General features: G+C 52.9%; 7 protein-coding genes across 7 annotated transcripts; 2 read left to right on the top strand and 5 right to left on the bottom strand.

Annotated features, from left to right (window-relative positions):
• Positions 1–579: 579 nt before the first annotated feature.
• J4E87_001791 (uncharacterized protein) lies at positions 580–4929 on the bottom strand (the record flags this gene model as incomplete). Its single annotated transcript, XM_049373432.1, is given in 7 exon segments — positions 580–3250; positions 3327–3687; positions 3736–4327; positions 4394–4421; positions 4468–4598; positions 4610–4736; positions 4925–4929. The coding sequence occupies 7 exon segments, from the start codon at positions 4927–4929 to the stop codon at positions 580–582; spliced, it is 3915 nt and encodes a 1304-aa protein (XP_049236802.1).
• A 708-nt stretch (positions 4930–5637) lies between these two features.
• PCA2 (putative proteasome subunit alpha type-2) lies at positions 5638–6646 on the bottom strand (the record flags this gene model as incomplete). Its single annotated transcript, XM_049373433.1, has 4 exons — positions 5638–6362; positions 6414–6464; positions 6531–6550; positions 6603–6646. 4 exons carry the CDS (start codon positions 6644–6646, stop codon positions 5638–5640), a joined length of 840 nt encoding a protein of 279 aa, XP_049236803.1.
• An 857-nt stretch (positions 6647–7503) lies between these two features.
• J4E87_001793 (uncharacterized protein) lies at positions 7504–8143 on the top strand (the record flags this gene model as incomplete). Its single annotated transcript, XM_049373434.1, has 3 exons — positions 7504–7509; positions 7651–7992; positions 8042–8143. 3 exons carry the CDS (start codon positions 7504–7506, stop codon positions 8141–8143), a joined length of 450 nt encoding a protein of 149 aa, XP_049236804.1.
• A 616-nt stretch (positions 8144–8759) lies between these two features.
• On the bottom strand, positions 8760–11789 carry J4E87_001794 (uncharacterized protein; the record flags this gene model as incomplete). The annotated part of the gene is made up of 1 exon (XM_049373435.1): positions 8760–11789. The coding sequence occupies one exon, from the start codon at positions 11787–11789 to the stop codon at positions 8760–8762; it is 3030 nt and encodes a 1009-aa protein (XP_049236805.1).
• Positions 11790–12833: 1044 nt separating this feature from the next.
• J4E87_001795 (uncharacterized protein) lies at positions 12834–15262 on the top strand (the record flags this gene model as incomplete). The annotated part of the gene is made up of 7 exons (XM_049373436.1): positions 12834–13023; positions 13070–13108; positions 13162–13221; positions 13269–13637; positions 13686–14271; positions 14321–14616; positions 14679–15262. 7 exons carry the CDS (start codon positions 12834–12836, stop codon positions 15260–15262), a joined length of 2124 nt encoding a protein of 707 aa, XP_049236806.1.
• Positions 15263–15420: 158 nt separating this feature from the next.
• Positions 15421–18193, bottom strand: J4E87_001796 (uncharacterized protein; the record flags this gene model as incomplete). The annotated part of the gene is made up of 4 exons (XM_049373437.1): positions 15421–16125; positions 16517–16669; positions 16775–18153; positions 18190–18193. The coding sequence occupies 4 exons, from the start codon at positions 18191–18193 to the stop codon at positions 15421–15423; spliced, it is 2241 nt and encodes a 746-aa protein (XP_049236807.1).
• Positions 18194–19079: 886 nt separating this feature from the next.
• On the bottom strand, positions 19080–21232 carry J4E87_001797 (uncharacterized protein; the record flags this gene model as incomplete). Its single annotated transcript, XM_049373438.1, has 3 exons — positions 19080–20238; positions 20292–20758; positions 20807–21232. The coding sequence occupies 3 exons, from the start codon at positions 21230–21232 to the stop codon at positions 19080–19082; spliced, it is 2052 nt and encodes a 683-aa protein (XP_049236808.1).
• Between the last annotated feature and the right edge of the window lie 374 nt (positions 21233–21606).

Consider the following 21606-nt stretch of genomic DNA (forward strand, 5'->3'; position numbering starts at 1 on the left):
TCTGATCAGCATGCTCGGCCTTGCCGACTCCAGACCACACCCTACACGTCTTGGCAAAGGCTTCCTCGGAGATTTAACGTGCGAACGCTTCCTTTGGAGTACGGCGCAGTACCAATCACAATCATCGTCCAAAGGTCTTCATCATTGTGCAAAAGCAAACAATGCGTTATCGTCTATAAGCAATAACTACCATTGGGCAGACTACGTCTCGGCAACGCCTCCGTATGATAGAGGAGCTACTAGGATACTCTATAAGCGCTTGAAGTACCGCAAATGGTTGTCACGAAACCTCAATTAGGTTCGAGAAAGGGTGAAAGGAAGCGGGGAACCAAAGTATACTCCAGAGGCACTGCCTCACTGCATGGGGGCCAAAACCGATACTGACATGTTGACAGTCGTAGGCAACAATGGACTTCTATGAACTATGATAGGCGTGGAAATATTCAGTAAGCCACAATCTATACAAGGGGCGGTAGAGATGAGAGTGTGATCAACCGGTTGTCAAAGACCGGTGCGTTATCATACGTGATAGGCCACCGTCTGTTCAGCACCCTCCAGCATGACTCCCCCCGCTACGCATCAAATCTCCAACATGACTCCACCGCCTTCTTCAGCATCGAAGAACTCATCTTCTTCGTCTGATTCGTCCTCGGCTGCCGTCATTGGTACAACAGCAACACCCCCATCTTCCTCGTCTTCTTCATCTTCCTCTTCGTCATCCTCTGCTGCCTTCGTTGGTACAGAATCAGCAGCTGCGCCTTCAAGCAGCGCGATAACCTTCCAGGCAGCGATAGTCTCAGTCTGCAACCTCTTGACTCCCTCGACCACACCTCCCACATCCTTCCCGCCAATTTTCACCTGAACCCTATACCCCTTCTCCGGGCTACTCGCTCCTTTACCAGAATTGCGTTGGTCGCTCGTAACCCGGACGTACTTGATACCCTTATCCGCCGCAAGCGTATTGATTCGCTCTTTCGGATGCCAGCAGTCCACACCATCCCGAAGAATCCGCTCGAGACATGGCAGGATACCCAGACGACGAACAAACTCCTCGCACACGGAGATGGAGCCATGGGAATCGATGTAGAGGGTGCCGATAACGCTCTCGACTATATCAGAGAGGAACTTAGGTGGGTCAGTGAGCGAGAGTGCATGCCATGGGAAGCGGTTGTCGTGCGCTAGAGCTGTAGCGATCGCATGACGTGCCTCGTTATGTTGCTGCAGGGCTGCAGTCCGCCCGGCGATGAGCTCCGGGCTCGACGATCGGAGGAATTGCCATAGAGCTCTATGATGCACTTCTGGCTGGAAGGTTGATTTGTTGGTCAACTCTTCCGCTACCGTAGTCTCGAACATACAGTAAGTCAAGAACGCGGCGTTTACCATTGCTGTTCGGACGCCATGCATCTTCCAATGCGGCAGCCTCGACTCATGGGCGTAGAGCCTCTTCGAGATGATGTAGTCGAGCACTGCATCTCCGAGAAACTCAAAGCGTTCGTATGAGCAGTGTACGTTCGGGCCACGGAATGTAGAGTGGGTAAGCGATTCTAGTAAAAGGTCCTTCTTGTTGAACGTGTGGCCAAGTAACTTCTCGACCAAAGCCAAGTTCGTTACTGTGTCTTGAGACGGAGCTGCGTTGTAGAGTATCTCGTTCGCTTCCGGAATAGGCGTCCATTTCTCGAGTGGCAGGAGAGCTTGCACACATGCGAAAGCTTTGGGGAAGCCACCGACCAGATACGAGGCGCCGATGAGCGACTCAATGACATCGGCGATGAGTTTCGACGACTTCTCTTGCTTAGCCGGCGGCGCGCTGTCAGCGAGTGTATCACTAATATATCGCGGCTTCCACTTCGCGCCGGTGAAGTTCTTGTAGAAGATGAACTTGTCTAAACCCGCAGCAAGTGTAGCTCGCGCCAGGTAGCCGTTACTGACAAGCTTGCCTTTCTTCCCAGTGAGAATACCTTCGGGCATGATAAGATTTGCAGCCATCAGATGAAGCGAAGCGACGAACTTCAAGATACAGTCGCCAAGGAATTCCATTCTCTGGTAGTTGTCGCGCTTGTCAACCGCAGATGAAGTAAGTGCTGTGATGATGACTGGAAGGTCCGATGCCTCGAATCTAGCTGGCTGGAGAATCGTCGTCCGAAGTGTATCCGCGATCATGTATACCTCAAGCTTGTGCAGGATCGATGGTAACAACAAGGCCAGAATGGCGTATCTAGTCGGAAGAGTTTCAACAAGACATGATGAAGCTAGTAGACTCTCTACTTTGGTATACGCTTCACTCTTGTTTGCGTTCTCAAATACCGCATGTAGAAAGTCTCGACGTTTAGGCAAACGCACAACTTGTATCAGGGTTTCGTCAACGCCTGTCAGGTCTGAAGACTCTGGAAGCTCGATAGACATGGGCATAAACTTCCGGAGGTCTCCTTGAAAGGAAGTCAGACCCCAGCTCGATATGTCCAGGTTTCCTTGAGCCAGCATTTTGGATGCTGGGCGCTGGCCTTCCGTTGTCGCATTCCATTCGTATAGCTCGTTCTCTGTCATCATATATCCCGATGAGTCGCATGGAGCAAGTAGACAGAGAAAGTCGTCGATGCCTTTGATGATGTGTGCTCCGAAAACCGAGCGCAAAATCTTCCACGTGATGGAGCGTAACAGATCAATGTCGATGTCGACCAAAGATGTACCGTAAAGAGCGGAAGTCGTAGCAGTGTACTGTTTTGATTCGTTCCAATGTAGTAAGATAGTAGGAATCTCATGCATGGGAGCTGGCGTTAGTAGTATCATGCGCATCGGTTCCTCCCCTGACGCCTTCACCTCAAGCAAGGTGCGGTACCATAAGTCAGGTTCGCATTCATGAGATTGCGCAACCACCGCCCACGGATCGAGAGTTTGGGAAACAGGTACAAGGGATGGGCGATCGTCGGGGATTTGGTATTGGGCCGCATTGTCGTCTCCCTCTTCTTGGACGGGAAGAAGATTCTCGTTTACCAATCCGTGCAGATAAAGAGCCTTGTATGCCTCAAAGGCGGCGTCTTTCTGAGCCATTCGCTCGGTGCTCCACGACTGCAGACTCTTAGCTTTCCTTACAGTAGGGTCGACAGAAATTGGTAGCGTAATGGTAGCAGTGATCCGCCCCAGGGTGTTGGTAAAGTCGATTTCAGGTCGCGTGTCGACGTAGGCGTTGCCCCCTAAACGCGCGCAGAAGTGGTAGAGATGTTGAGCCGCGTTATCCAGAGTCAGCAATGCACTAGTGTCTCCAGTAAGTGAAGGCCGATTGGGCAAGGTACGAAAGCAAACGCTGCTAGTAAAGGCTTCTCACTCACCCGGTACTTGGGACACTGAAGTAGCGCTCACCCACCTCGTCCTTCTGTTCTGCCTCCTGAGCCACCTGAACTTTGCGCTTATCGTCTTCATACGCTCTCCTCATCTCAGCTTCAAGCCCTTGCCACGATGTTAAAGATCGTGTTTCGCCAGTATCTGGGACGAGAATGAAGTAACGCGACTCTTGTCGCCTCGCTCTTCCGCGTCGCTGAACAAAGCTTTTCAGATTCTTGGGTCTTTCGAAGCATACCACGAGATGGCAACTAGATACGTCGACGCCTTCTTCAAGAACGGTTGTAGCCAGGACGAGATTAATGACCCCAGCACGGAAGTCGTCAAGCGTGGTTTGTTGGTTGGCTGGTTCTGCCAGGGCGCATACGTTTGTTTTGCGCTTGCTTGTCTGCGACGTACCGACAAATGTCCCTACCCGCAACAGATCCTTGGTTCGTGGGTGGCATGCTAAAATTTCAGCAATTGATGCTACCCAGACTCGCTGTTCAATGAATACAAGACCGGTAAAGCCTGGGGTGCCATTGGCTTCAGCGACCAGAGTGTCGATAAGCTTTTCAACTTTGTGGGACATCTTCTCGATGATGATAGCAGGTGAAGGTGCAGGATTCTGAAGGGGAAGGCCTTGGAATATGCTCAGGAGATGTTGTCGCTCATTGGTGGTCAAATCCAGTAGTTGTTGATCCGAGCCGCAAGTTGTCTTTTCGAATTTGCCAATGCATTGGTGTACGTAGTACTCCATTGCCGAGATTCCGAGCTCGTCTGCCATGGCTTCAGCTTTAGACACCAGCTGTTTCAACTGGTCGAGGCAATAAGTCTTATTGCTATTCCACAGTTTGTTCAGCTGGCGAGAGACATCGAAGCCATGCTTTTGTTGGTCCAATAATGCGACGACGTACGGATCCTTTGCAAGATCATATGTGCGTAATGCATGCTGCAACGCGATAAGTAGTTGAGAATGCTGTTGCCCTGGAACGTTTAACGAGTAGTTGACCTGAAGTAACTCCGGTCTGTGAACATGCCGTATGAGTTCGGACCTATGAAGCTTTGGTGTCCTTACGGTGGCGTGCAGGTTCCGCTCTATCTCCCTACAAAGATCAGAATAGTACCCGCGTCCAAACAAGCCAAACTTACTGGAGACCCTGCTCGGTGGCTGCTGCTTTCATAACAGGGCTTGCACTCAGCCCAAGAACTTTGGGCAGCGACTTGCCACCATTATCCAATTGAGGCATATAGAAATTGGACATGATCAGATTTGCTGGGTGCTTCAAAGTACAGTGATGCGCTGCAGAATGTTAGCGGGGCCTTCTCTTGTCAACGCAACAGACTGGCCTTCGTCAAAAATCAACAAAGCCAGCTTGCTCAGCTTAACAAATCCGTGTGTGAGTGCGTCAAGCAATACCCTGCAAACGTATCAGCAGGCGCGTGTGGCTTCTCTTGCGCCCATGCTGTGGACTTACTGGTGTGTTGAAATTACGATGCGGATGTGATCCAAAACGCTGTCCCACTGCGCCTGAGTGGTCCAGAGATCAACGTCATCTCTTCCGCAAAGCAATTGGTATCCGAGTCCAGGTAAATGAGACTGGAAGACCTCATGTTGCTGCTCGCATAGTGTAACTGTGGGTGCTAGAAACCAGACGATCTAAAATGCGTCCCGAATTCGGTGAGATGAAGTTTAGTGTGGGGACTTAGCGGCAGGTATCCGTACCTTGTCGGGCTCGCACGTCTCCAACTCCGCTCGTGTCCGTTCGATGGCTCTGCAGACTTGTCAGTAAAATTCTCTCATAGCGAAATTCTTCTCCCTACATGTGCGTCTTTCCTGAGCCTGTGTCCATGACCACAATGACGTTGCCGTTCATGCTCTCTTCCACCATCTCAGCCTGATAACCTCGCAGTTGGAACGCCTCACTGGGCACAGCAGGAGGGGCTTCAGCATCGTTATCATCTTGCATTGGCGAATCCATTTGTAAATCGAGATGATGCGACACAAGTTAAAAAGCGTTGAAAGTCACCAACTTGGTGTTGGGTCTCAGTGCTCAAAGGCGACAGGGTGCTAGCTTGGCCGTGTTCTGACCGCGGACAATCGAAATGCAGAACCCCTCACGTACTTCTATCTGCTCTCGTTGTTGCACAAACAACCCAATTGGGTTTGTCGCGTCACTGTCTACGAACCAATGGGATCAAGTATTAGGCATTTCAAGACATCATTTTCGTAAATGCTACATAAGTCGCTTCATGCCCTTAGCACCAAGTCCATCTGTACCGACTCGGAGCAGGATGGTGCTGTGTCATAACCTTCTACCTCTACAAGTTGGTGAGGTAGTCCTCAACTTCGGACGGGCTCAACTTCCTGAATCGCGGTCCGACGGCTCCCTCGACACCCTCAGTACCAAGCAGCCTCTCCTCTGGCGGTCCGACAATGCCAATCTCAACGGTCTCGCCGTTCATCTCTCCTTCTATGGTCTCCTTGAGGGTGAGCAGGGCGATATGGATGGCGTCTTCGAGCTCGAGACCGTCGGTGTAGCGCTTCTCCAAGAAGGTCTTGGCGCTTGTCGCGCTCTTTCCTATGGCCGTAGCCTTCCAAGGGAAATAACTGCCGCTGGGGTCGACCTGGTAGAGACTTGGTCCGCCCTTGAGGATTCCACCAGTCTTTCCGCTGACCTTCTTCTTCTCTTCGCTCGTCTGCTCTTCGCTCTTGCCTTCGGCCTCAGGTTCGATACCATCGTCCCATCCAGCAATCAGCAGACTGACACCGTACGGCCTGACACCTCCAGACTGTGTAGCCTCCTGCATCACTCGCGCCACATCCTGTACTAATATCCTTGTGGGTGGGTATTCGTTGTAGACGCGCTTGTAGCCGGTATGTGAGACCTTGCGAGCCTTGTCGACGAGAACGCGGTAGTCAGGACCCATGCCCGAGTAGACCATACCGATGTTGGGTGTTATGAGACTGATCTTCGATGACGATTGCGAGTCGATGAGCGGCGATGACGATTTCTTCTCGGTAGCGAGGACAATGCCGTTGGTGGCTGCGAGCTCTAGTCAGCGCTGTTGGGGGGCTAATGAACGATATAACGCACCCTTGATTCCTAGTGAGGTAACACCCTGGTTGACGGCGTTCAAGGCATACTCTGTTCAGGTATTAGATGCTGTCTGCTACAAGAAGGCGGGAATCGTCATATCCCTGGGCCGCGTACCGATTTGTACCAGCTTTCCGCTACATGAATGTTAGCAAACATGTCGTGCGTAATCGATAGCGCAGTGTTTACCTGGGGGAGAAAGTGGTCAGGGAGAAGGAGTATCGGTCCGCCATGACGGTTGCTTGACAAAATCTAGAGGCGGTATATAGGAAGGGGCGTAGTCGGCGGCGGGAGGACGTTCAGTGGGGTTGGTAGACGACGCGGGTACTGGAGGCGATCTGCTAGAGCTCCAGGCTACCCAGAGCTTCGTCGCCGGAAGCGCCAAGACCGGCGCTCGGCGTAACCACAGTTCCGGTTTGTCTGAGGAAGCTGCAACCCCGAATTCTTTGAGCTTCCAGAACTGCTCCTCTGCATCACCACCCCGTTTACAACATCCTGCCACCGTGGCCCTAGTGTCATACCGCCCAAGGAGGCGGTGTCGGAACATGATCCGCACTACCGAGACACTTAAGTTGGCGAATGTCTTCCCCGCGGCTTCCTGATTGATCACTTCGTCATCTCATGCCTACCCACATGCTATATCACTGGTAAGAGCTGCATTAACCTCCGCCTTGTACCTTTACAGTTTCACACCCCGCCATGTCTTCTTCGTCCGGATATCAGGCCATGCCAGGCTGGTACTGGCCTGATGACGCGCCCAAGACAGAACCCGCCCACGCGACATCCCCCTCCACAGGTTCCACATCGCAACCGCCACCTTCAGCCACCTCCAATACTAGCGACAACTCCTCATCGCAGTCGCACAGCTCAAGACGCACCCACTGGCCGCCCAGACAATGCAGAATCTGCCTCGAGACAGTTCAGCCGACATTCAATGTTCCCTCACAAAGCCTTCCTGGCTTCTTACAGTCGTCCAACGTTGTGTACGAAGATGAAAGTGGCCGTCTGATCCGTCCATGTATGTGTAAGGGATCATCCAAGTATGTTCATGAAGCTTGTTTGCAAGCTTGGAGGCATGCAGACCCTAGCTATGGGCGTAGGAACTACTGGCAGTGTCCGACTTGTGGCTTCAAGTACCGACTTGCGCGTTTAGGAGTTGGGCGTTTCATAGGCAGCGCTGGTATGTATTCCATTTCACTTTAACAGAGCAGTGCTAATATGGACTATAGCTGCTCAGGTTGGTTTGACTGCCATTATATTGATATCCATCGTGTTCATCCTCGGCTTCGTTGCAGATCCTATTATCAACCTGTATCTGGACCCATGGAGCCTTTTCTCCCCCTTTTCCTCGTCGGAATCTGACTACGCTTATTACTACGAGGATGAGTCGGCCACTTGGTACGAGCACTTTGCGAAAGGCTTCGCTAGCATGGGTGTGCTTGGTTTCTTGAAAGTCCTCATCGCCAGCCCACTATCTTACTTCAGGATTGGAGGCGGTCGAGGTCGAACGACCGGTCGAGACAGATATGAGCAGGTCAGCTGGATCATCATCCTCATCGGTGTTGGCACATTTCTAGCGGTACGTGGAAAGCGATGAACATTATTGTGCAAATGCTGACAATGACCAGGCAGTATACAAAGGAGTCCGTGTATGGAGTCGCCGAACGCTTGAGAAAGCTGGCGAGCGTGTCATGGATGTCCAAGGTGACAATGATGACGATGACGAATAGCCATGACTGAAATGCATGCAGTCGCTTTTCGGTTTTCCTCCACTCAATGCTTGGTTCTACACTTTCCAAATTCCGCACTTTCTTAAATTGCCACAAGTTATTCCTCAATACTGTGTCGATTAGTCTACGTGCGAAGATCGAACCAGCCCACGACCTCCATATCGACATTGCGCGTTTTGTGCTCGTCGGCTTTGTGGAACGTGGAGCTACCTGCCATTGGCACTCATTTCGTCTACCTTGCCTGCTCCTGGAGCATCCTCTCTGTGGCTTGAACGAAAACAGGCCTTTGGCACATCTTATCAAAACTTGTAATGAATTAATTCTTGGGAATCACAAATGAAATCGCGCGCCCCCTTCATCACTTGCTAGTGACGCTGCCATCTATGAATCCCAAATAACGCCATGGGGTATGTACCTCAGCTAAGAAATGCTGCGAAGCCTGCCCGTCTATAATGGCATTGCTCTGCGATACCATACGCCCAAACCAAACCGAACCCAACTGTACCAATCCGATCCAACCGTGAACAAACGAGAAAAAGTACAATACAATATATAGGCCCAGGGTATCAATGTAGAATATTAAAAGCCACCTCTTCTCTCTCTCTTTTTCTTTCACCTAGTGATCGCCCAAACCGGGCTTACCACCCTTCATAAAGACACGCTTGGTCGCACCAACCTTGCCTAAATCACCAAATTCTGTCTTCTTTCCCCCTACAGCGCTGCCAGGGCGACTGTCACTCCTACTGTCGGTGCGCTCGAAATTTGGATGGCTTGAGGTAATGACGTTGCTGCTCACGGTGCGAGCCTGCTTCATCATGCCCTCAATCCACTCCAGCTTCTCGCCGCTGAGATCCAATTTCTTGGCTGATGGGCCCGCCATTCCGACTTCCCTACCCTGCCAGGAACTGCGAGACGAAGTTGTCGAGGGTATCGTCGGGTCTTCAGTAGTGGCACCTGGTGTTCCAGGAATGAAGCTGGGCATCGGCGGTGGCGCTTCGTCGCTTGTAAAGGCTAGACCAGATGACTTGACGGGTGTGGTGGATGGGCTGGCCAGAGGAAAGCCAACGCTGATGCGTCTTTCCATCTTACTCGCCCTGCTGTCAGGTCTCGTCGGCGAAGTATCGGGGTTCTTCACCTCCAGACCCAGTACCTCAAATTTGCCTTCGCTTGCTGTCCTGCGGCCGTGGTGCTCGGCGTACTGGCGCAGGTACTCGCCTAAGTCAGACCAACCACCGCCGACACGCACCATGACACGCTCGCCATTCTCGCCAACGCGGCGGATGAACAGCTTGATCGGCTGTTCTTTGCCAGGTTGTGTGAGATGATACAATTTGATATCGTTGTCGCCTCTCGCAGCTGCAGCCGACCTCCGTCCTGAAGCAGCGTTGTTCAACTCGAATTCAGTCTTTGCAGGGGACAGTGTGAGCTCAGGAGACTTGAGGCCGCTGACTGAGCGAGCTGCGCGTAAATATCCACGACTACTTTTCGCGAGAAGGCCACGCGCTGACTTGACTTCGGGCGCATCGGGGCCTGGGCCTGATCTAAGCCTAATGTGGGCGGGGATAGTCGTGAGGATGTCGGAGATCTTTCGCTCAAGTTCTTCAGCGCTGTTGTTCGCTTTCTGAGCAAAGTGCGTCGGTGGCCATGGAGCGCTTGATGTGTCATCAGCAGTGGTAGTAGTCTTGACTGGCCGACGCTTCGCCATGGCTGCATTCAGTTCAGGGCGTGGCGCTCTCATAGAACGGTTAGTGGCGTTTCGGACTGAAGGAGACTCCTCGATGGTACTAGGTGGGCTTGAATCAGGCGACATATCTGTGGACAGCGAACTAAGACTGCCTCTCCATGATCGCGGCGTTTGAGGAGGCTCCATAACGGGGCTGTCCTGTCCATCGTTCTTTGTAATCGTGGGATTGCCGAAAAGCGCCAGAGGTTTGGGCCTGCCTTGTAAAGATGCTTGGGATGAATGGTCGTCAGTCTCTGTATGGATGGCGACTTCTTCGGGGCCTTCATCAAGATCGTACTGTACAACAGTGTCGCCTTCTTCGAACTCCGAGTCTTCGTCAACAGAGGCCGGTCCTGGTTCGAAGCTCATCTTCTCTAGATGTGTGGTCGCAGTAGGGGACTTCGATGGTGACGCGAAACCTTGTGCCAGCTCGTGTTCGGTAACATCGGTCTCACCCGAGACTTGTCGTGCGTTGCTGGAGCCGATGGAGGTATGAAGTGTTGAGTTACTGCTGCTCGATGCGTTCATGGCATAGTCTCCAGAGAAGATCCCACGCTGGGGCGCACTGAAGTAGTCATCCTGCATGGCGTTCTGGCGGCTGCTCTGCGAAGCAAGCTTCGGTGGTGGCGATTGGAGTGTAGATGCGACAGAGTCGATTCGAGCATTGAGAGCATCCAATCTGGACGTAGTAGCGGATTGCACAGCCGCAGTGGGTGCGATAATGGACACATCGTTACCAGCATTAACTGATGAGGATGCTGTTGTCAATACCCGCTCGCCGCTTGTATGTGCAGTCGTACCCGCATCGACCTCTGGTTGTAGCGCAGGTTCAGGGGCGCCCTTCCCGGTAGTGTTAAAACCTTCCGCCCGTCTCCGAACCTCGAGATCGATTATCCTCCTTCTTGATTCGTGTTTCCATTGCCCATAGTCATTCTCTGTAGTTTCAAAGACGTCTATCCAGTCCTCGGGTAGACTGTCCTCCTGTCCTTCGAGTGTGTCGAGCATCTTGTCTAGTTGCCTCCCCAAGTCGCTGACCTTCTGATGAAGCACAAGCGATATGGTGTCTACTGCCTTTTTCCACTGCTCAAATGCAGCGTCGGACGTGTCTGCTGGCGCCTCGATGGCATCCCAGCCTAGCCGCATAGCTTCTTGCGCCGTATCGAGTTCGCTGGTGTAACGCGGGGCTTCGCGGAGGATGGAGACGCGGGCGGTCCACGTGCTTAGGCGGGCTTTGAGCTGGGCGTGGTGCGGTAGGGCGGATAGGAGGGTCTGGGTGATGAGAAAGGAGAAGTCGTCCATGACCTTGTAGTGCTGGCGATTGGCCTCGTAGCCCGCAGAGGACGGCCTCGACCTGCCTGCCGGGTGCATATCCAGCACGTGCTCCTTCAGCTCTTCGACATCAAGCTTCAGCATCTCGTCGGCGATGTCGTCGAGGCGCGCCTCGTGTTGCTCCACCTCGACCGACAGCATCGAACCCCAGTATTCTAATGGCGGCATGACATTGCCCATGTCGGAATCGGCGACGTGCTCCCTGATGCGCAGCTCGATGCTCTTCCTCCTCTGCTCGCGGACCTGGGCGCTGGGCTGCTCGAAGCTGCCCGACCACCCCCATTGCTCAATCTCGGCGCACCATATCTTCAGCCGCTGCGCAGCCTTTGCGACGCGCGATCCCAAGTCTCTCTCGGCGGCGGTGAGAGTCTCGATGCAGGAAAACATTTTGTATTCGTCGCGTGTTGTGTCGAACGGCATCGGCTTTTGTGTGAAGGCGCGGAGGGTCGTCTCGGGCGACAGGTCGCGGAGGCGGGTCTCTTCCGAGCTGCCATACGTTCTGCCTCGTCTGCCGGCGGGTGACATGGCTGGTGATGGGACGCGACGGGGCGTGAGGGGCGGGATCATGCGCATAGGCGACCGAAAGACATCCATGATGGCGGTTGACAAAAGTTGAAAGAGCGACTGGTGACAAGGAAGGTACAAAGGAGACGAGTCTCAGACAGAGAAGGTGCGGCTGGCTTTGTCGCTATCAATGCGACGGTCAGTAAATCGTGTCCTTTGTCTCCTTCCTGTTGCCGCCGTGTTTGCGCTGCCGGCAGCCCAATGTTTATTGACTGACGCAGTCTTCGCCGAACATCTTGCGCCGTGCACTCTTGCATTGGTTCACCCGCCTTTCGATATGACTAAGCCCAAAAGCGTGCTAGCCGTAGATCACTTTCGGACTCGACTCCTGCGCCCTCACCAACATTGCGTGACATCGCATTGAGATGGTACCTTGATGGACCGCAGAAAACATATAAGTGAGATGCTCCGTTCATCATTCCTGAGCTCTAATTCTGTCTCTTCTACGCTGCCAAGTGCATCGCGGAATAAGGACGCGCCCATCACGCGTCTCCGCACTCCCCCGCATTCAACTTCAACCGGCCATCCTCTGCTCTGTGCCGTCTACGCAGAACCATATTATACTTTCCACCACCGTTACTTTTCTTCGGACGGCTTTCGGGTCAGCCTCTGGCGACGTGCACGGAACGGCGGCGTCGGTATGCGCACTTTTCCGATCTGCTATCTGACCGTCAGATTTTGACCGCAGAAGATACGTGCATCGAAGCGGCATCTCTTCCTCATTTCAGAAGCTACCCCACCACCTATATCGTCATTCCTCTCTGCCAAGCACCTTAATGCTCCGCCCCGCGTTCATATCTCTTCGACCTTCCGGAGTGCGTTAGCCAATTGCCTGTATACCTCGCGGTTACGCAGTGCCTGCGTCCAGCTACAGCTACCCGCATGTCGGGATACGATGGCACGAGAGAGCAGGGAACTCGCCAGGTTCAGTAGAAGCAGCTATCCTCGGAATGGAAGCCTTGACGTTATCGTACCGAACGCCGACGGAACTGCCTGCGAGTACTTAAAGTACCATGCAACCTATCGTTGTTCGGTACCCTTCTGTCTCTGTGAAGTGTGCATTTGTCAGTCAATATGAGAACAGCACTTCTAGCGCTCGCTGCCATTGGCGCTCAAGCCTGTCAGCGTGAACGTGCATTCTTCCATCACCCGCATAAGCATGTCAAGAGGCAATCCGTCTTCCCTCCAGCCTTGACGCCCAATGAGGAGATCTTGCTGAACTCGTTCGATTCCGTCTCGATATCGGAATGGTCGTACTACTATAGTATGGCTCTCGGGCTCGATACAAAGTGTATGCTAACAAAATGCAGCTCATGGCCAGCATTTGGCCGGTCAGAACGAGTCAATGGGTATTTGAAGCCTTTCCCGGACCGATCCGACATGCAACTAATCCTTGACACAGCACAGTGGACAGCTGACAAATGGTCTGAATATGGCTTCACATCAAGGCTCGACGAATACTGTATGAAAGTGTTGATAATCGTTGCGGCAGGCACTAACAAGACGCAGATGTCTTCCTCAACTATCCTGTATCGAACTCGCTACAGCTTACCTATTCCAACGGTAGTACTTACACCCCGACCCTCATGGAAGATGTACTGGAAGAGGACGAGACCACCAGCTATCCCAACAGTGTCCCCGTCTTCCATGGCTACAGCTTCACAGGCAACGCATCTGCAGAATACGTTTACGTCGGAAGAGGCCAGCAGGTCGACTTTGACCGCCTCGAAGCTCTTGGTGTCGAACTTGAGGGCAAGATCGCTCTAGCAAAGTACGGTGGACCATTCCGTGGGCTGAAAGTCAAGAATGCACAAGATCACGGCATGATCGGTGCTGTGATCTTCACCGATCCTGGTGATGACGGCAATATGACTGAAGGTGAGCGTGTTTGACCTCTTTCCAAAACTACCCGTTAACAATTTTCAGCGAAGGGAGTGGCTCCATACCCCTACGGCGGAGCGAGGAACCCTTCAACCGTTCAACGCGGATCTGTCCAGTTCTTGTCTACGTATCCCGGCGACCCAACTACTCCAGGTTACGTCTCCAAGCCAGACTCCCCACGCGCAGATCGCACCGACATCACCCCGCAAATTCCATCACTGCCTATCTCCTGGATCGAGGCTCAACCGCTTCTCCAAGCCCTCAACGGCTTTGGAACCAACGGCACCGAGGTCAACAGGACGCGGTGGGTTGGTGCTATCCCCGGCGTAGACTACTTCACTGGCGAGGGATCCGGCGCATCGCTTTCATTGAGCAATGTAATGAACGACACCTACGGTACCATCTGGAACGCAGTCGGCATCATCAACGGTACGAACGAAGACGAGGTCGTCATTGTGGGCAACCATCGTGACGCTTGGATTGTTGGCGGTGCCGCCGACCCCAATTCCGGATCCGCTGTACTTATCGAGCTGGCCAAGGCTTTCGGCGCTCTTGCCGAGACAGGCTGGAAACCAATGCGAACCATTGTACTCTGCAGCTGGGACGCCGAAGAGTATGGTCTTGTTGGAAGGTAAGACTAAAATGTTATATGAACGAGTCAGGGTACTGATAAATCATAGTACTGAGTGGATGGAGGAGTACATCCCTTGGCTGAAGAACGCCGCCGTGTCCTACCTCAACATCGACGTCGCTGTCAGTGGACCAATCCCAGACGTTTCAGCAACCCCAGACTTACACGCCATCGCCACCGGCCTGATGAAGAAGGTCGTGTACCCCTACCGCAACGACACCGGTCTCACCATGTACGATGTCTGGTCGCACGAAAGCGGTGAAGTCGGTGTACTCGGCAGTGGTAGTGACTATACCGCTTTCCTCCACCGTGGTATCGCATCCATCGATATGGGTGCTGGCGGAGGTCAGTGACATTTCTGTACAAATTGTATGAGACAGATACTGACTTCATACACCCATCTCTAGGTCCAAACGATCCCGTTTACCCTTACCACAGCAACTACGACTCCTACCACTGGATGGCCACGTTTGGAGACCCTGGCTTCGTCACCCACAAGGCGATGGGCCAGTTCCTCACTCTCCTCTTGTACCACATGGTATCCGACCCCGTCCTGCCCCTTGAGCCAGCAGATTACGTCTCAGAGCTCAACACTTACCTTGAAGCTCTCGAGACGGATATCAGCAGCAGCAACTTCACCGTTGACCTTACAAACCTCACTGCCGCTATCACCCAATTCGAAACCTCCGCCCAGGAGTTTGTCGATCTAAGAGATCAAGCTGTTGCTGCGAATGACACGGAGCTCATCACTGTGCAGAACCACAAGGCGAGGGACTTCTCCCGGGGCTTCACTTCGCAGGGTGGACTGCCCACCAGAGAGTTCTATCAGCATACTATCTTCGCTCCTGGGCGCGATACAGGATACGCGCCTGTAACGTTCCCGGGTATCACGGAAAGCATCACGTTTGATCAGGATGCGGACTTGGCGCAGGAGTGGGTGCAGAAGACTAGTGATGCGATTTTGGTGGCTGCTAGTATCCTGAAGACCTAGAGAGTCGATCTGAGCGCAATACTGCGATGACTAATTTGGTGGTAGTGGAGGGTGGAGGAGATACCCTAGTGAAGACCTTGATAAGGGAGAGATAAGTCATCAGTAGTAGAAAGAATAATGATAATGTATGCTGCAGACTCCAAACCTCACCTCTCCCTCTACTTCACAACAGCAAGCAAGAACCCATCGTAGGACTTCTCCCCAACCGTCTGCAACACCACACCATCCAGCCTCTCATCCTTCCCCACATTCTCCACCACCCTCTTCGCCCCAGCAATCCTGGGATCATCCGTCTCTTCCGCTAACTGCCCCTTCCGCACCACATTATCCACAATAACGCATGCACCCGCCTCACACATACCCAGCGCTATATCCACATAGTTCCAGTTATTCTCCTTATCCGCGTCAATGAAGACGAAGTCGAATTTCGGCCTCTTGCCGTCTCTGACCTGCTGTGCCAGAGCAGGAAGGATGTCCATACCAGGCCCTTCTTTGATGTCCACATTGTCTTTCAAACCCGCGGTCTGGATATTCGACCGTGCGACATTGGCGTGGTGCATATCGACTTCGACGCTTATTACTCTTACGTTGGGACTGGATGTTGCGAGCCAGATGGTGCTGTATCCGCCCAATGTGCCTACTTCGAGGATGTTCTTGGAGCGTGCGAGGCGTGCGGTGAGTTGGAGGTATTTGCCTTGGGAGGGCGACACGGCGATGTCTGGCAGGCCTGCTTTCTGAGAGGCGTCGAGGGCGTGTTGGAGGGCGGATGGGGAAGGGGATGTGCGCGTGGAGGGGTGGAGGTGTCCGAACGAGTAGGTGTCAACTGCTGTCCATCGCGGGTCTTTTTCGTGGGACTGGCCTGGCTGCGGCATAGTGAGGATGCTGTTAGAGCTCCAGGATGGAGGTTAGTTGCTGGTTAGTGACGCGCTCTGGAGGCGCGGATTGACGCGTCTTTATAGAGAGATCATGTCGGTTCAGTCGGGCATGCCAGATGTGACTCGTATCTCATAATGCATCTGCCTAAGGAGCATTGAGCAGTCATTGGATGGCATCGAAGAGGGGTGGCGGATGAGCATTCAACCAGCTCGCGGAAGCTTGCTATGGGGCGATCTGATAAGCACAACTCCGAGCTTCGATCTCCGATATCGCCGAGCACACGCAAGCAGTCCACAAGGCAAGCACGCGAAGCAAGCAACATCAACAGAAGGAAAATAACGATTGTATCATTCAATACGCCTTCGCCATCTCACCTACATACTCATTGATCGCCTTCCGAATATCCACCTTCTTCACAGCCTGCAGGTCCTTCAACCTCGCGTGTGAAGCCTGGTGCGCGAGCCGTCGCGCTTCCGGGGGCAGGGGCGGAAGTCCTTTGTTCACGTCCAGCGATGTGACACGCGTTACGTGCTTCAATGGGCTAGGCCTGTACGGCCGGTGGAAACCATATGGCATGATGTTGGTGGAGTGAGTGCTGCAAGGCCTGGGTCTGCTGAAGCTAGAGTTGTGACTCACTCTTTGGGACTTGGTGTCGCTAGGCACGCTTTGGCTTGCGCGATGGCTGTTGAGATTTCGCATGGCGTTGAGGATGTGAGCTGAGGTGGATAGATCTGGTTGGGCATTTGACGCGTCGGCTTGTTCCCTGAACGCAGGATGGCAGTCGTTGGCTGATATCTGGCTTGCGCCAGAAGCTCGTAACTTGGCGTTGGAGAGTTTGGCTTGCAACTTCTGGTCAAACTTCCCCACCAGAGTGGTGTTCATTGTGGAGTGGGATGTTGTTCTGCTGATTCGCTTCCAGAGGCCTACAGAGGATTCCTTAGGACCTGGTGAGTTTGGTCGTGTGTTTTCTTGGAGGCTGTCGTATTTCCTCTTTGGCCTCAGCCAGGATAACATTGTAGGTCTCATCCTGGTGACCTGCATACCAATTTCCGCTTTCGAAAAGTCGACCGAGTCAGCTGAAGAGTCGGATGAGAAACATGATCGGGATATCTCATGGTCTTCGCTGGAACGTCGATCATCAGAATGGTCTAGATCTTCGACATCATCCTGTCTGGGTGACTGCTCCGTCGTTCCGTCGATCCTCACAATCTCCAGAGGATTTGAGGGTTGGGGTGGACCGTGGTGGCAGACGTCTATGCCGTTGGTCTTAAGAAGTTCCGCTCCGCAGCTTGGCTCACTGGACTGGACTCTGTCGTTTCCACCGCCGCTCGTTGTTGATGCATGCCCTTCTTTCCCAAGGGTCGACACGTCCCATTCAACAACGCCCGATCGACGTACGGAAATCCGCCATGTTTTGTCGCGCGCGTCCGACTCTCCGACAGCTGTAACCTCTTCTTGCGCGACATCGTTCTCCGGGAGATCGCCATCATCGGGCACATATCGCGATACAAGCTCTGCAATGTCGTCGAAGCTCAGGTTCTTATTGCGGAGCAGGTAGGAGAACCTGAGCCAGTCCAAGTCGCTTGTCGGGCCGAGGGTGACCACCAGTGGCGTGCGTGGAGCATCAAGATGAAGGTCTTGGAGGTATTCATGTTGCTTTCTTGTTTCCGTGCGGGTGCACTTGTCGCTCTTAGACTTCGGCGTGGTATTCTGGTGGACCTCTAAAGCACTATCTTTTCGTCGACGACCTCCGCCACAGGATTCGCAATTCGCCCAGCAGCCAATGTCTTCACCATCGCCGCCTCCCCGAAGGGGCCACATGTCGCCGAAAGTATGGACAAACGGCGAAGGCGAAGATGCCGGCGACTCGACCTTGCGACGACCATCAAGAAACCTCACCACTCTGATAGAGTCATCGTCGTTACCGACGATCTCATTCATCAATGGCCATTGTTCCTCCTCTTCCCCTCCACAACAACTGATGCGTTCCAATTCTTTCAATGCAGCTTCGAACCCTGATCTAGCCTCACTGAGCAATCCTCGATCGGGACGCATCGTCTCTCCTTGGTAGACCGCTACGGATCTCACTCTTTCTCCTTTACCGCTCTCTTGCATCTTGCAACGCTCTTCACGTAACCTGATTGCGCACGGTCCGCACCGTACCAGCGTGTATATGGGCCACTCTTTGCTCTGTCCCTCGACTTGGTTTGGATCTATGAGTGTATGTAAGACTCCCTTCTGGTCAGCTGGCTTTGAGACTTGAAAGAACTCGTCAGGATGACCGCAGATATAGGCACGGCGGAAAGCGTATGGATATGCTGGGGGTGCAGCTATGTGAGTCGTTACAAGCTCAGTCTGCACTGCTACTACTAGTGGGTTCTTATCAGCCATGACTCCTGGTAGATAGTGGGGGTCTTGCCGCGGTACTACTCGGGAAATAACAAGAGTGAGGAATGACACATACAGTTGGATGTTGGTGTTGCAGTTTGTTGGCCACGCGGTCACTATGTTCGGGGCCGATACAACACGATTGTGCCACCTCAACGACAACGACGCACCGCGCACCACCGTGACATAACAGTCAGTATGAAGAGCGGATTTTGCAAACATTTGAAGATGCAGCGACGTCAGTCGTCTTTGTGAGGCGTCGACGTTACGCCACACATCTCGTTCCGTCGATTTAGCGTCGTTCGGGATCACCGTGACTAGGGCTATGTAAGGGTTGAAAGGCTTTTCATTCAATACTATTGAACCCGCCGTAGCAAAGTTCATTATTACGCTGTAATAGGTAACGCCATATCACCATCTCCATCTTTGTGACGCATCCGTCCCCCGGATATCGGATGTGCAAATGACGCTTCTCCAAAACGACAACGCCGCGCTTGCTAAATGACCAGAAAATTACAAGAAGATCTAGAACCACACCGTTCTCGATAACAACCTACGCACCGTAGTTTTGTCCCGTACTCACGGCTGCATATCCGGCTGGCGCGTGACCCATATATCCCTGGGGGGCCAGCGGATCGTGGCTTGACATCGGGGGGCTTGTTATCGGCGGAGTAGCAAGCGGCTCCATAGCGTAGCTTTGGGGCCGCGAGTGGTATTCTGTGCTTTGTGCCGTGAGTGGCACCATGTCTTCGGGTCGTGTGCTCCACCGTGCCGTATTGCGCATCTCTTCCAACCCCGCGCCGTGCGGCACATGCCCGTGTGCCGCACCCGTCTCGTGCACGGATCCGTGAGGACTATGTCCGTGTCCATGGTGTCCAGGCTCTTCATACTCCAACGCATATGGCTTCCCGCTCTTTTGAAGTTTCCAGTTGCAGTAGATCGAGCTTAGCTTGTCGCTGACCAGGATGAGGAAGAGGAACACGACGCAAATTGGTAGGAGCGCAGGTGACTCAATGACGGAATGTAATCGCTCGGTGTCGGCCATCAGAGCCAACATTGCGCCCCCAACGCCGAGGGTAAGACTGCGGGATATGATGGACGTAAAGTCGAAGAGGTCGGCCTTGTGGCGGCGAATTAACAAAAGAAATATGATGAGACAGACGAGAAGGAGGCAGAACGACGACCAGAAGTAGAGATAGACGAGCTCGAATCCTTTGAGACCGACCTCGAGGGGACTGTAGTCCTTCAGTTTGTCGACTGGGATCTTCATGCCGAGACCAGTGTATAGGCCGTTGTTGAGAAGGTGAGATACGTTCTTGAGTGCTCCGGGCCAGTCGTCATCTTCCTCGCCCATGTTGTACTCTGTGGTGTTTTGTTGCGAGCAGATGTTTGTAGCGTTACCGACACTCCAGATAGCCGTCTGAGCTTGGTTGTAGAAGCTCTTAGTCTCATACTTGCTGTCGAGCTCGAAATACTCTAAAAGGTACTGCAGCTTGTCTTGTAGTTTTTGGCCGTCGAGATGATCCGTTTGGCAGTATTGGAGGATGGAAGTAGTAACTTTCCTGGTATTTTTAGCAACGTAGCGGGCCAGAGCAACTTGCTGCGAGCCTTCCACGACACCGACAATAGCAAGTTGAAAGGGAAAATGTAACAGTGACCAGATTTGCTGACGAATGGTTCCATAGTGACCGTGGGGAAAGTTGTCGAAGTACCTGGGTACTGTTAGCTCACATGCGTCATGTCTTCCATACCTGCATATACTTACAGAGCCCAAATCAACACAAGAACAACGATGATGCACATGATTAAGAAGCATCCCTCAACTTCCAATCCGTGCTTCCCCATCATCCTGCTAACTGTCTTTGTGACACCAATTGCACCCTCGCCAATAACGATGATTGTCAACAAGCTCATGCGCTCCATCAAGTGGGTCTTTTTGAAACTCATCATGCGCCAGAAGCACGATATAGCAACGACTGCGATGGCTTCAAGCACCATGACGACGTACCAAACAAGGTAGACTAGGCGTCTACGATGATCGCCCTCAACCTTGAAGGCGGGTGTCATGCCAGCGAATGCACCCATACTGATCGCATAGACGGCGAACATAAGAATGATCGGGAGGTAGATCTTGGTATACTTCGCTCTCCAAGTGAAGAAGAGTACCACAAGATACTGGATGGCGAGAAGACCACGGCTTATGACTAGGGTGTAGCATAGGATACGGAAGTTCTACATGGCTTAGTATACCTTTTGCTTCAATGTGAGTAATAAACTTACAGTGTTGTTCCCTTGACCTTTCGCGCTTGCTGGGTTGAACTGGCTTCCGACTAGCGCCAGACCGACAAAGACGATGAATTGAATCGTTTTGCACACGCGCTCATAGAGCGAATCCCGCGCAAACCGTACATCGTGAAGTGTGATCTGGAACCAACACGACCACAATATGCCAAAGAAACCGATGTATGCCAGCAGATAGTCGATGTCGGTAATAGAGTGGTAGGCTGTAAAAGTCGCAAGATTGGCAACAAAGAATAAATCGAAGAAAAGTTCCACGCTATTCGCTTCGTGCCGTTGAGAGAAGACGAGGTGTTCGTGATCGGCACCAACTAGCGGGGATTCGATAAACGGTGTTGTCTTGTGCAGCCGTCTAAGATGCTTTTCCGCATCAACATCGCGTTTGTGGCCGTGAAAAGTCCAGCCCATGATGCCAATTTCCCACAAAGTCGACGAGAAACAACCACAACTCAACTCCAACGGTCAGGAAAGGAGCAGCGAGGTTAAATCAAAGACAGACGGACAAGACTACCAAGACAAATACGAGCTGCCTTCGGCGCCGCAGTGAGTCTTATGCAAATCCCAATTCGCATACTACACGCGACACGAGATAGCCCCGCAAGCTATGGCGCATGTTCTATCTTGGGGCTGGAGGCCCAGGCCGCAAGTACGGTTCCGCCTTGAGTCCGCTAGCAACGGTACCAATAGCACCGCATAGCGGCGCGTTACACGGTTTGCGCTGGCGGAGCACGCATGGTGGGTTAGGTCGTGCTAAGCCGGAGGAAGCTTTCACCACCAAGCCT

Source organism: Alternaria ethzedia (genome assembly GCF_023757985.1).
Source record: "Alternaria ethzedia strain BMP 0044 chromosome Unknown scaffold_3, whole genome shotgun sequence".
Taxonomy (NCBI): domain Eukaryota; kingdom Fungi; phylum Ascomycota; class Dothideomycetes; order Pleosporales; family Pleosporaceae; genus Alternaria; species Alternaria ethzedia.